A 15,371-nucleotide genomic window follows, 5' to 3' on the forward strand; every position below is an offset into this window, starting at 1 on the left:
TGAACAAGGCCTAAGAGTGTTTGTCACTCTGAAGACCTCATTGCAACTATTTAAAGGGAATGTGTCGCAAATTAAACCTTTTTTTTTAAGTGTCGTTACTTATTTCTATTATATTTTTTAAGTTTTTTGCTGTATTTTTTTTTTTTTTCCCGTGTGGTGGAAAGTATGAAAAATTAAATAATAATTTAACATGTTTTCCAATGTTGGCCACCAGGGGGAGCACTTCCCAGAATTACAGCAAGGTGAATAAGGCAAAGCAACCTGACTCACAGCTGCTGTAAATGTGGGAGGGAACCTCACCCCCCCTCTCACAAGCCAGGTAAAGGTGTCTTCAAATTGCTAAGCAGTGTCCGTCAGCCATTTTGGGTGTGTTCTAGGACACACCAAAAGGCTAAGTGTATGTTCACACGCTTACTAAACAAAGGGAAAACCAGCTCCTGATTTTCAGCCATTTTATAATCAAACTCGCGTTTTTTAACGGTCGTTTTTGGAGCTTTTTTCTATAAAGTCAATGAAAAACGGCTCCAAAAACATCCCAAGAAGTGATGTGCACTTCATTTTGGTCGGGCGTCTTTTTACGTGCTGTTTTTGAAACAATACCACGTAAAAAACGCCCTGCCGGAACAGAACGCCCTATTTCCCATTGAAACCAATTGGCAGATGCTTGTAGGCGTTCTGCTTCCGATTTTTCAGCTGAAAACATTGTGTGTGAACATACCCTTAGGGTATGTATACACGCTAACTGCATTTACGTCTGAAATGACGGAGCTGTTTTCAGGAGAAAATAGCTCCGTCATTTCAGACGTAATTGGTCGTACTCGCGTTTTGCGAGGCGTCAATTACGGCCGTAATTTGGAGCTGTTCTTCATTGAATTCAATGAAAAACGGCTCAAATTACGTCCCAAGAAGTGTCCTGCACTTCTTTGCCGAGGCTGTCATTTTACGCGCCGTCTTTTGACAGCGACGCGTAAAATTACAGGTCGTCGGCACAGTACGTCGGCAAACCCATTCAAATGAATGGGCAGATGTTTGCCGACGTATTGGAGCCATCTTTTAAGGCGTAAATCGAGGTGTAACATGGCGCCGCACCTGTCCTCAGGTCGTGTGTGGTATGACAACTCTGTCCTATTCACTTCAATGGAGGTGAACTGCAATACCAGACACGACCTGAGGACAGGTGCGGCGCTGTGTCTCCAGTCCAGACACCCCTTCTGTCCTGAGATGACCCAACGGGGGAGGCGGGTGTCAGAGCCACCCACCGCCATCACCGCAGACAGAACCACAACTACGGCATGAGGGCAGGGCTTGTCCTGAGTGCACTGTCTCTTGTTATGAACAGAGTTATAGTCACATGAACCCCGTCTGATGAACCGGTATCCTAGGTCCGATCACATGACAGAGGGGGATCACCAAAAACCCTGTGCACCCTCAGCCCGTCCATCCAGCCCTTTCCTGGTTATATCTGCGTCTGGGAAAGCTGGGTGACCACCATTACCCCTCCTACTGGAGTGTGAGAGGTTCATTAGTCACATCCCCAAACACACTCCACTAGGAGGGGTAATGGTGGTCACCCAGCTTTCCCAGACCCCTGAACGGTAAATCTCTCTAGTTGTGCTGAGTCTGTTTGGGAATGTGACTAATGAACATCTCAGTCTCAGCACTAGAGAGATTTATTGTTCAGGGGTCTGGGAAAGCTGGGTGACCACCATTACCCCTCCTAGTGGAGTGTGTTTGGGGATGTGACTAATGAACCTCTCACACTCCAGTAGGAGGGGTAATGGTGGTCACCCAGCTTTCCCAGACCCCTGAATGATAAATCTCTCTAGTTGTGCTGAGACTGAGAGGTTCATTAGTCACATCCCCAAACAGTCTCAGCACAGCTAGAGATTTATCGTTCAGTGCTTTCCCAGAACAGTTTCTTCATGTGTCCTTCACACAAGGGGTTCGGGGGGGGGGGGGGGTTCGGGGGGGGCGGGTCGTTCGGGGGGGGGCGTTCAGGGGGGGGCCGTCGGGGGTCTGTGAGAGAGAGAGTGGGACATGCAGAGACGCACATCTTACCTGCAGTGCAGCTGGTCTTCAAGATGGCGCCTGCTCTCTCCCTGCAAACAGCTGCTCTGCTCTGCGCAGGACAGAGCCATAGTGCAAAGTCAATGGGACGGGTCCCGTTCATTGACTCCTATGGACTGTAGCTGCCGTATTCCATGTCTGTATGTGTCGTTAATCGACACATACAGAGATGAAAAACAACATGGCAGCCCCCATAGAGAAGTAAAAGTTAGAAAAAAGTAAAACACAAACACACACATAAATAAAAGATTTTATAATAAAACACTAAATGCAAATTGATATCAACATTTTTTTTTCGTGACACTGTTCCTTTAAATGGAGGCCATGCAATACCACTTTTTTCCTGTAGTGGCCACTGCAAATTGAAGGCCTCCCGCTACTTCCTCTGGTTCTCCGGGACTAGAATTTCATTCCTTTATATTTTTATAGGTATATTGGTGTATGTCGTTTCTGTCAGGATTTCTCTTTGCCGAGTTTTCATAAACTACTGTTCTATTCTATGTTGTAGGTTGGCAAAAGAAGTCTAATATGAGTGAATGTTACTTTATGCACCGAATGAGAACATACATTTTACAATTATGTAATAAATAGTAAAACTCTGGGTAAAACGGAAAGGGACTAGGGCATATTTGTGGATCGTAAACTTAAAGGGTAACTAAACGTTCAACAAACTTCTGACAGGTCATAGTGACATGTCCGAAGTTTTGATGTTATAATATAACATAACTGTGTGCAATAATTTTATTTCAGAACCTTGTAATGACCACCGTTTCTAATACATATATTAATACTGGGAAGGTTATAATAAAACCTCCACTATTCGAACTCATGTTGAACACATGTAGGAAGATTGTGAAGATAAAACCCTTATTTATCAAAATGGGTGCAAAGGAAAACTGGAGTAGTTGCCCATAGCAACCAATCAGGTTCAAGCTCTCATTTATCAGAGACCTGTTTGAAAAAGAGAGAAGCAATCTGATTGGTTGTAATAGGGGCAAATGCTCAACTTTTCCTTGGCACCAGTTTTGATAAATCTCCCCTGGTGTGTTAACAAAGTTCATACATCCATTTTATCTTATTTAACGTCTTTTTTTGTTTTTTTTTAAGATTATGACTCCGATGCAATGAGCAGTTCATATGAATCTTATGATGAAGAAGAGGAAGATGGAAAAGGACAGAAAAAAAGACTTCAGTGGCCCTCTGAAGAAGCCTCTATGCACCTTGTAAAAGATGCCAAGATCTGTGCGTTCCTCCTGCGGAAGAAAAGATTTGGGCAATGGACCAAACTTTTATGTGTCATTAAAGAAAACAAATTAATGGTAATATTTTCTAATATATCAAATTATTATATAAAATAAAGACGTAAATTTACCTTTGAACACCACTTTATAGCTATGAAAATAATTGACATAAAAGGATGTGTAACTTTATTAATACATTGTATTTCTTATCTTGTACTGATCCTGAGTTAAGGGGGTTTTACAATGGGCGATTATCGGGCAGACAAACGTTCATATAACACTCGTTGCTGATAATTGCCCTGTGTAAACAGGGCAGCGATCAGCAGATGAACGAGCAAACGCTCAATCATCTGCTGGTCGTATCATTTTAAAAAAGTAAAATATTATCGTTGTCGGCAGCACATCTCCCTGTGTAAACATGGAGACGCGCTGCCGACATGATGATAATGGATGGGGACGAGCGATCGGAGTAACGACCGCTCGTCCCCATCCATAGCTCCTTGTGACAGGAGCAAAAGAGCGCCGATCAACGATGGCCTGTTTTTTGGTTGTTATTAGAAACAGTCAACAAACTTGTCGACAGACACGCCCCTGACAGCTCAGCTATGATACCTGCATTCTAAAAGGGTTAAGGCGTCCTGAGGCTCTTTTCACACTGGTGTTATGGCTTCCGTCTTTACAGGATCCACGATGAAATCGTCTTGATCCATTGTGATCTGTTTGACCCATTATGATCCCTTTTTTTCTTAAACCCATATTGACTTAGAATGGATAATTGAGGTTTCCGTCAGGTATCCTCTGACTCTACTTCTGAAGCTATGTACCGACACACCGGAAAGCAATAAGATATTTGAGCTCAGACCCCAAAAATTGATGTAAACCTTAAAACAGTGCTCAAAGCTTAAACCTACAAAGTTTGAGGCCTGAAATTTGACTTCTATTAAGGAAAGTGTCAGAGAGTTCATCTCACTAGAGTGACTGAAAATTGGATCTTCTGTCTTAATCAGTGCTACAAATCCTCCAAGGATCAGCAACCTCAGATGGAGTTACCCCTGAACGGCTGCTCAGTCTCCTACGTACCGAAGGATGGGAAGAAGAAAAAGCATGAACTGAAGATTACTCATCAGGGAACAGATGCTCTGGTCCTCGCCGTCCAAAGTGAGGAACAGGCCGAGCAATGGCTGAAGGTAACGTGATCCGTTCTGTGGTCGTCTGTTCGTTACTGGTCTAGTTTATATTCTATGTTACCGCTGCTGATGTGTAATATTCAGATTTTTTTCTAACATTACTATCATTAAACTTTAGATGATCTAGATCTACTCTATTTGTAATGTACATTAAACTCCACTGTGTGCTGTACATCATTCAAATTTCATTAGGTCCATGGGTCAATGGGTGTGGGCACTGATGTAGTTAGTCATTTCTATAGTATAATGAAGTAGTGCCCAGAAGGTTTATTAATCAGGGGTATAACTAAGGGGTTGGGCTACCAGGGCATTTGTCCCAAGCACAGGATGTATAGGGGGCGCAGCAGGAGCCATTATCTATTGCACTAAATAGCCAATGGCTTGTATACTTACCCTCCTCGGTCTTGGCTCCTCTTTATCTCCGGGTGTTGCTGCACTGTAACCTGGCGCTATTTAGCATCAGGACGCAGAGCGGTGGCTCCTGGAACTGAATAGGAGTGAGGAGGGTAAGTAAATGGGCTTATCCGGGGTCTGTTTTTTTTTTTTTTCTTGTCTGGTCTAGAGTCAAAATAATTTAGGGGTCTAATCTGGGGTTTTATTAATTTAGGGGTCTGGTCTGAGGTCTGGATTCATTTTAGGGTCTGATTTAGAGTCTCAATTTAAATTGGGTCTGGTATAGCAGTTCTATTCATGTGTACAGTATACTATACTATACTATGTATGTGATACTGTCAACCTGTGGTTCGGCCCCTGTAAATGGAAATCCATTTTAATACTTTATTATAGTTTAACTTGGAATTACCACTTCTAAAATGTATGTGTGTGCGTGTATAGAGGGAGGACAAATTTCTCTAGGTGTCCAGAAATCCAATTGCTACAAGTGGACTGTATATAAGATCCTTTGTTATATAATACACATTCGTGCACATAGGAGAATACCATCCCCTACTGCAGTGATCCCCGGCCACGGACCAATACCGGGCCGTGGATCATTTGGTACCGGGCCGCGGTATCTGGTATTCCCCCTTTTGGTCCCGCAGGGAAATCCTGTCGAAAAGCTGCACCCCAATTTGGTGTAATCTACTGTTCCTTCAAGTCACCATGCCATCCTGGTAACAATACAATCTGAGAATTGTTGATCCTCCTACCCAATTCTTGCAAAGCAAAAGGGACGGGTGGCCCTTGGGCTGCTTTTCCCTTCCTACATTTTCTAATGCGGAGGTCCCTGTGGAGGGGGACCCTTGTGCAGGTTGTCACTACCCAAGGAGAAGACGAATGGGGCAACCTGATTTGAGCCCCTTTTCTTCATGGGCCACATAGCTGCCATCTTGGCTGCTTCTTTGGCATTCACTCCCCTGCTTATCATTTTTGTAAGACCTTTCCAAGGAATGCTGGGAATTGTATTTACATACCATCTGCCATGATAATCTTTCCCCATTCAGCTGTTCTATAATTCCTAATCCGCCATGCTACATGATGGTAGAGACAGCAGCACTACAGCTGTTGCTGAATCCCACTTCTCCATATGTGTCTCGAAAGATTACGTTTTCCTATCACCGTCTTGTCTAGAATTCCACATTTTTTTTAGCCTTTTCATATGTTTTCTAACATCTGACTATTTTCTCCATTTGGAGCACCAGATCTGTTTCATGTAAAAGTAACGTTTCCAACTACAACACATTAATGCGTGAAATCTCCATCTGAGCTCCCTTTGGAAGACGCTGAACTTTTTATGAAAAGTTATTACTTCATAAACTGCCGTTCACTGAAGGGGGAGTGTAATGTTTTGTAGTCTCTGGCGTGCAAAGCCAAAGGAAGTTGTAGCGCAACTAACACCAGATTTCTTCTCTGTTGGAGGAAGCGTCTGCACACAGGGACAACTATCAGCTTTCTCCATGACGAGGCGCAAAATCTTAAATTGCTTCCTTCTGCCTGTAAAGTTCACCATCAAGAATGTAAAAGTCACCTGTAATTTAGTCATTGTTTTTACATGAGTTCGTGAATGTTCCTCTAATCTTAGTTTTCACAGCGTTTCACTTGTTAGAGCAGCGGTTTATTCTCCGGAGCTGCTCTTCTTACTGTAATGGAAAGTAGGAAATTTCAACCATAGTCAACCATTTTTGTGTTGAGTGGAGCCGCCCCTATAGGCAGACATTCTCCATTTCAGTCTCTGTCTGTCAATCTTTTATGTATATTACTCATAGCCACACCATGTGCTTTCTGTGCCAACTTGGTTTAGTGAATGGATTACCATTTTATATGTGGTCATGCCAAGTCCTCCAGAGCTAAGCCACTCTTTCCAGCATCTCTCTGCTTTGGTAACGGATGGGGTCGTTGGCACGGGGACTCCTTCCCACCTTTTGATGTCCATATGACATAATAGGGTATATGGAAAGGAATTATCTACATAGGACAACCCCTTTAAATATGAACATCTAAAAGGTTAAAGGGATCCTGTCATCAACATCTTACCTGTCAAACTCGCCTGACCCCTCAATGGCCACAGCTGTCCAGAGTTCGTTCCTGTTCTCATCTTTCCTGAAGTCCTCCTCTGTCAGTAAATGTAGTCGTTTAAACTTTTCCCACCTTTTATGGTAATTAGTTTTCCCTCTGGGACTCAGCTTCTTAACCCCGCCCACCACCGGCACCTGTCCGGCCCTGACTGGCTAAGGAGCTGTCAATCAAAAAGGAGGTGGTGGAGTCCACTCTGAGATGCTGGAGGAATGAAAACCTGACTCTTTTCAGATGAAGATTTGACTCTTTTCTGCTTATTTGCATACGGCGTGTGACCACTGAAAAACGGAATGCTAAAGCTACAGAGCTTACTTAGAACATATTTATAGCTTAGATGACAATGATTTTTCACCCACTTTCACCAGGTATTGCTGGCTTTATAGCTAAAATGCTGGTGACAGGTTCCCTTTAAGTGCATGCGCACAGGGCCAGCCTCATCACAGGGAAAAGCTAGGTAGATGCCAGTGGCCATTGCCCTTGGTGTGAGGGGGCATTGCATTGTGGGTGAAAACTATAGCAGTGTGTACTACATAGACCCCAATGTGCACCACCTGGTCCCAGTTAAATAAAGAAACAATGAGCAGAGGAGGAAGCACTAGATTTCAGCAACAGAGAGGTCTACCTAGCTCTACAATTGCTTTCTCCATGTCAAACCCACAAGCAGGTTTCTTAGTGCGCCCATACACAGTTCAATTGCACTTTTTAAAGTATATAGTCATTTGTAGGTCTCAGAGGTATTTGGAAACCCCGTCAGCCAAGGGCCCACAGGATCTTAGAGCCGGCTCTGCATCACTATACTGCCCTTTAAAGTTCAGGATACACACTACTGCCACCTGTGCACTGAATTAGCCAGTGGGTGGTACATTGTACGGAAATCCTTGCCGATCATATTGTTCACAGCCAATTAGGATTGATTTGAGGCCTTTTGGTAATGCTGATTGGCTGGGAGCCTGTAGATGGATTCTCTCACATTATTCCGCCTTCTCAACCTTTAAGGAAGAATCGCTTTAAGAAACTGTACTGTAGATTGAATTATTATTGATATAATTCTGACATATTTTGAGTATTTATTTCCTTGCGTCATTACTGTGCATCCCTCAATTTCACATACACCATTGCTACTACTTGATACTTTGTTTTTTATTACGTCTCATCTATGATTTCTGCTATTAATTGTCAGACAATACGAGGAGCTTCTTCACATTCCTTATACATGAGACACACTTGAGGCATTTTAATCCCTCAGAGTATTTAGGAAACATTCATAGAAGCAGATAATATTATGAATGACAATGTTGGATGCACTACTTGTACATAAATACCCTGAAAAATCTCTATTACGTTACAGAGCATACCCCCTTAATATAAAAAATGACCAGTAGCTATTTGTTTTTGAGTCGTCTTCTGGTTGAAAATCCTTCAAGGAACTTAAAACTGTATTGGAACATCATAAAATATATAATTATTTCATATAATATGTGTTGTACAGCTCGTTTCGGCATGTTATCAATGGCATGACCGCAAGGGGCTGTCACATTGCCTATTGCTGGAGTCCCCGAGCAGAGAATCAGCTAGCGCCTTGCTCAGGACTCCAGCTCTGCTCCCAATATTTGGTCAGTGACCAGGGGTTTCCAATCGCTGGAGTTCCAGAGCAGAACATCAGCTGATGCTCTGCCTGGGGACTCCAGCATTGCGGCCAACGTCCCTGTCACTGTCCATATATGGACAATGATGTCAGCAGCGATAGGAAACCCCTGAAGTCACTGACCAAATGTCAGGAGCAGTGCTGGAGTCCTGAGCAAGGCGCTAGCTGATTCTCTGCTCGGGGACTTCAGCATTAGGCAATGTGACAGCCCCTTGCGGTCATGCCATTGATAACACGCCGACACGAACAGCACAGGAAGCAAGCCCTCAGTCACGTGGGGTCACGTTGGCGCGTCATCAATATTAGAAAAGCTACAGGACTTGCGGGAACAATTCACCGGGTTTGAACTGCACCATTTAGTACCGAATTTTAAATTAAAGTACATTAGTAAGAGGCTTCTTTTTATATAAAAATATTAATGCAATTGTTGACATTTTTGGTCCCCGGAAAACCCCTTTAAAATGCCAGTGAGTGATAGAAGCACAGAATATTAAATGCAGCTGATGAAGACGCCATATTTAGTAACATAGCAAAGGCCACATCTGAGGTAAACTTTTGTCTAGACGGCAAAACCACATTAATGGCCTGAAGGCTTCTCATAAGGAAATGGTCCGGTAAAATCACGGTAAAGCCCTTCCTTAAGAAACAAACACAATAACTATTAATTAGAATAAAGTTCTTTGACCATGGAAAGGGTCACGACACTGGATGAATACAGACTGTCTGAGCTCTGAGGCCATTCTTATGTGTTCTTTGATTGTCTTGGGCACAAATACCACCCAGTTTTCCTAGAGTACTGAATAGAAAATCCGCCCAGTTATGCAGTAAATGTCCACCTTTCACCCCTAGGCCGTTTTAAGGTTTAGCATTATTTGCTATTCAATATCATAATATATCTTACTAGGGGTTGTTGCTTTATGTTTCTGATACAGAATTCCAGATACTAAAGAATTACCAGTTTACTGTATACTGTATATATTGAACTCAATAATAACAGTGTGTGGTCAGTGCCTAAGCTCCCTCTAGTGGTGACTGCAGACAAAAAGACTTTAAATCGACACAAATGTTTCGAACAACTTAGAGAGTCTATAGAGAGGGGAGCAGAAGGGGATAGCAGAGAGAGAAAGAGACACAGACATGCTGCCATACAAGTGTATGGAGAGGGGAGGGGGAGCAGAGTGGGAAAGAAACAGATGTTCTGCAACTTCCTGGTAAGTTATATCTCACCCCAGTGCTAGATTCTCAGCTACTTTACTCATTACTGCTGTATAATGTCCTCCATGCTACTGCAGCTTCTACACATATGTGATAGATAGAGATAGAAGAGGAGAATCCTGCTCTCCTATGTGTGCAGTGTATAGAAGATATGATAGGCATTAGGATCCACTCACCAATTCAGAGACAAGTAAGAACTAGAGATCGAGCCTGCAGAGGGGAAAACTGCTAAAACAAAACGCAGAATACATGTCATATAATGGCCAGAAATAGTGTTATTCCTCATGTACACACATATGACAGCTTATTCTGAAAAAGTCACCTGAAAAGTTAGGAACGCTTTAAACAATGTTTGTCTATGCAAGGGAATTTGAGCTCTGTGTCAGAAAATGCAAGCGATGATCCCTGTAAAGATTTTTTGACAAAGTAAAAAAAATAATTGAGAGTTCACATCTGCGTATTCCTGTTTTTCTGTTCCGTTCACTTTAATGAAGTCCATCTGGTTTCTGTCACGGTGTCCATCGTGTCCTTAAGGGCTTGTCCACAATTCCGTAACGGAACTGCTGCAGAAAATTTCTGCAGCAATTCCGCAAAAACTAGCAGGATTTTCGCTGCGGAAAAACCGCACCGTTTCCTGCGTTTTTTTAACTGTAGAAAATGGTGCGGATTTTGCTGCGGTTTTTTCAATGATGGAGATGGTGACATCGCCTCTGAATAACGCAGCAATTCAGTCCACTTTCCGCAGCAGGAATTGACATGCTGCAGTACGAAAAATATGCACCGCAGGTCAATTTCTGCTTGGAAATTTTATGAAGCGTGTGGATGACATTTGTTAAATCTCACCCACTTTGCTGCTACTGTATTCTGCTGCGTATTTTCCATCCGCAATTCCGGATGGAAAATACGCAGCAATTCCACTACGTGTGGACAAGCCCTTAGAGTGCATGCATACAACCGTGCCCCCAATCACGGCCCGCGATTGCGGGCACGGCCGTCCAACGACTGACAGCGGCGTTTTCGGGCCGTGTTTCCATTCAAAGTATCCGTGATGTGACCACGGACCATGCACACATCTACGGTCGTGTGCATGAGGCATTAGGCCGGGTCCACACATAGCAGAAATTCAGCAGATTACAGTATCAGCCATACGGATGACATCTGACCGAATTTCATTCACGTGCCGTAGAATTTTTCTGCGCAAAAATAATCCCGTGGTGCAGATTTTAAAATCGTACATCTTGCTGCGAAATCACCACGAATTGGCGGTGGATTTTTTTTTGCCTCGTGTGGACCCGGCCTTGGATAGAAGTTCGCAGCACAATATATGATTTCACAAGCTGTAAGAAGCAGTAGCATTTGGACAGAATAATTTTCACGGGTGGGAGTACAGGACTGATTTAATCAGACAAAAGCCTTTTAACACGAGTCTTTTCCTGCTGAGACGTCCCGTATAGCCGGTCAGGGCAGAATGTGGTGAACGCAGCAGTTTTTAGGCAGATATCGACATTTAACATAAACATGTGTTTAAAATGAGTCCACACCTTTATGTGCATGAGGTGTGACAGGAGGACGACTTGATGGAGAGCATGAATTCTTCAACGCTACTTTGTGCACTTGCCAAAGCGCTTCCCAGTGTTTTGTCTGCAGCTTGCGTTACACAAAGCTCTTGCCAAAATAACTTAATCAGCGCTACGAGCCAAAGAAAGTCTACAGAGAGTTCAAATGTCAAACAAGAGGTAAAAATAAAGTTCCAGGATGCTGAGTAATTGGATTCCTTTGTGCGAGGGAAGAGTTTGTGTTGTACTTGGTTTAAATAGGTCAGATTTAGATACTTTGTGATTCTTTAGATCGTGTAACTACAAGGCCCATGCAGTCCATGGCTATATGGGATCATGTATTATATAGATTTGGAATCTAAACATGTAAAGGGGTTGCTCCCCCGATGATGAGGTTCTCCTACGCTGGAAACCTTCGCAAGCTACAATGATCTGAACGATAACTCATCAGCAAGTGGTTAATTCCCCTACAGCATCACCGCAGGGCAAATGAAGCATTGCACCGTGTCCATTGAAATCGGTCAACTGTAATGCATGGACATGTCGGGTCCTCCAGAGCGAGATATGTTCTTTGTAGCCGCTCTCCACTCTGGCTGGTAGATGTGTCGTGACTGAAAGACCTCTGTTAGCCAGAATTCACTAATACAGTTCATAAAATGTTTTCTAAACCAGACACCCCCCATAGAGGGGTGACAGCTGGGTGTTACCAGTCTTCTTGTCAAGGAGGCGTGTCCCGACACACTCACTCTGTCAACGCTGATTGGGCGGTGTCACACTTTGTAGGGACACACCCCCAACTAGTAACACCCAGCTGTCAATTTATTCATACATATCTAGGAGGAGTAACAGAGGAACGGTACAACATAGATTTCTAAGAAAAGATGCTCCAGAATTGTGATTTTAGGGGAATGAAATTATTTGCTAAAACAGACATGTCACGACTTGTGACAGGTCCTCTTTAATGGAAGTTAATTTTCCTCAGTATCTGTGTGTCTGTTACCCTATTATTCCCTTTATCTCACTGGTTATTAATAGTCTGCACATTATAATCATTCTGTCCCTGCTGTAACGGAAATAAACTTTTTATGCACTGACTTCCTGGTTAGCTTGTGCTCATAAACTTTACTGCAGTGTAAAGCATGGTGGAGGGACAGAACAACAGCCTGTGCCTCTAATGAGCCAAATGTTAGATTTTAGAGTCCCACCAAGCAATGCAGCTAAGCAGGAGTCACTGTTCATAGCATTGCCATAACGGAGCAGCAAACACCAGCGACTGTAAATAACAGAATCATTATGGCCGACACGAGATCTATTTTAAAGGGGTTGTCCAGTTTTTACAACTTTTTTTTACATTTTTGTAGAATAGGAAATCATACAGTTTTGTAATATACATGTATTAGAAATTCTGCTCGCATACAATTATTATCGTGCATGACGCATACCATTTTTTTCGGTTTAGACAACGGCACTGATATAAGAAAGGTATTTGAGCAGAATTCTAAACACACGTATATTACAAATCTGTATGATTTCCTATTCTATAAATAAATTAATAGAAAAAAAAAAAGTGGACAACCCCTTTAAATGTCCTTCCAGTTTATGTTTAGTCATTTCCTGCTGGATGTTTTAAATCCATTAATCTAAATCTTCACGGAAGCTAATGTGTTTGTTTCAAAAAGTAACATGGAAAGGACGGCGGTTCGGCAGGATATTCATGGCCTGCGGCCGCCGTGATGATATCAGGACCAGCTCGTGTGTTTTTCTTTGCAAACTTGAACTACAGAGGGACCGAGAAAAGCTGTTTATTTTGGGCTCCGGCCATGTAACGGCGTTTGATGATGGTTCCAAAGCTTGGTATAATCCACGACAATGATGTGGACTTCACACCTGCAGGTTCCCTCATGATGCAAAGAGAAACCGCAAATGACAAGATGATTGCAGATGTCCTACATAAGGACACATGTATTTATAAGGCCAGAGGTCAGTGCATACATAGTACCAGCATTTGGATAGTATAAGGACTGCGCGGAGAACTCCTTTATTGTTTACAGAGCTGCTATAGGGTTTCCAGTGAATAACTTTTGACATGTCATAAAACTGTGAATGGCGGGGACCCTCACCAATCCCGAGAACGAGGGCTATCCCAATGTCTCTTCAGTGACAGCACAGCAGGGTACGTTTTGGACCTTAAGCATACACAGCATGTGCAATTTTTTTCTTTTCTGCAGATTTCGCATGAAGACAAAATACGTGATTCGGATGGCCCTATTGAAATGCATTATCATTCTTTTCGGAATCCATTCAATACGGACATAATATGTTTGTGTGCATTAGGCCTTATTGGAAGATGGAGAAATCACGCAGTAGTCCATTCCAGAGGTCCTATCAGTGATGCTCCATAGAGACGGACCAGGCACCTGCTATGGAGCCTGTAGTAAGGGGGGGCCCAGCCGCGAACTGCTTCTTCCTTCTGACACATAGTAGTTTGGTATTTCTGCAGCCACCACTAGGGGGAGCTCACTGCATAGAGATTTTTATAGGGGATTTTGAGCCCTATGGGACAGATTAATCAATGGATTTACGTCAAGTTATAATTGTGCCATTTGCTGTAATACATAGGTTTAAGTAGATCATCTAATATGACTGGTCTCCTTTTTTTCCCTTTGTTGCAGGTGATAAAAGAAGTATGTAGTAGTTTCGGTGGAACTGTGGATTCAGATGGACCCTCTTCAAGTTCTCCTGTGCCAATAGAAAAGGTATAATCCTTGTGACATTTTTTTTATTTTTTAGTTTTTTGCAAAGGCATGAGTTCATAATTAATAATATATATTTTTTTACTTAAAGTGAATGTCCATCGCCTTGTTTTTTTAAATCTGTTTAGGTGAACAATTCTGTGCTGATCAATTTATTAATATAGCTTCATGGCGGTCAGAGCTCCATTTAGGATCGATTAGTTTATGATATATTTGGCACTTTTTTTTGGTGTCTTTTTGCTATTTTCCAGTAGTTTTCACTTTGATGCGAATGAGTCTAAAGGGTCGGGCTTGTGTCTGAATGAGTCTGAAAGGCTGGCGCTGCAGTAAGGGTTCTGACCACTTAGATTTAGCGGAGTATGTCCGGTGACAAAATCGAATATCGTTAGAGGGGTGGATAAGAATGGAACCCCTCATGAATATTCATTAGCAGCTGTTTTGTTAGGATACATAGAAAAATTCAGCATAACTACAGTGTAAGTTGCTGGAAGAAAATCAGTCACATAGAAATTATTTATTATAGGATTTTACAATGATTGTTCCAATGATTACTGTTTCCGTAACTACCATTCAGTTCTACGTGACCTGTGAAAACTGTGTAGGTCAGCGAGTTACGCTGTTTTCGTAACTCACGACCATGTGACCTTTTTCATGGTCGGAATTCACCTGATTCACAGAGCGGCTGAACAGGGTTTAGGGGGCCCCGTTCTAGCAATTGTTCCTGTGGATTTGTGTCTCATGGGAAAAGCCCTTTAACCCTTTCCAGTCTCAGACATTTTTTGGATGTTCGTTTTCATTTTTTCCTCCCTACGTTGCGGTACGAGTCGTAGTTTTTTACAGCACCACTTATTGTACCATTTAATGTATTGGGAAACTGGGAAACCTATTTGTGAGGTGGAATAGGAAAAATACAGCGATGTCTCAAACTTTTGAGGGGTTTTGTTTTTACGGCTTTCACTGTACGGTAAAAATAACTTGTTACCATTATTTTACCGGTCAATGCGATTACGGCGATACATCATTGATATAGTTTTTTAATGTTTTACTGCGGTTACAAGGAAGAAACGAATTGTTAAAGATAAAATTTGTTTTATCGCCATATTGTATAAGCCATAACGTTTTAATTTTACCGTCGATTGAGCGGTATGAGGGCTTATTTTTTGTGGGGCGAGTTGTAGTTTCTGTTGGTACCA

At 42.5% G+C, this 15,371-nt stretch overlaps 1 protein-coding gene across 3 annotated transcripts in view; it reads left to right on the forward strand.

Moving 5' to 3' along the window:
* The window catches only part of AFAP1 (actin filament associated protein 1), a 122,423-nt gene that overhangs the window by 75,282 nt on the left and 31,770 nt on the right, over positions 1–15,371 (forward strand). For all 3 annotated transcript variants that reach the window (XM_075857622.1, XM_075857638.1, XM_075857629.1), the window contains exons 5-7: positions 3,175–3,386; positions 4,316–4,495; positions 14,098–14,181. In XM_075857622.1, the coding sequence (XP_075713737.1) occupies positions 3,175–3,386; positions 4,316–4,495; positions 14,098–14,181 (476 nt within the window). The remainder of the gene's footprint in view (positions 1–3,174; positions 3,387–4,315; positions 4,496–14,097; positions 14,182–15,371) is intronic.

Source organism: Rhinoderma darwinii, chromosome 1 (assembly GCF_050947455.1).
Source record: "Rhinoderma darwinii isolate aRhiDar2 chromosome 1, aRhiDar2.hap1, whole genome shotgun sequence".
Lineage (NCBI taxonomy): Eukaryota > Metazoa > Chordata > Amphibia > Anura > Rhinodermatidae > Rhinoderma > Rhinoderma darwinii.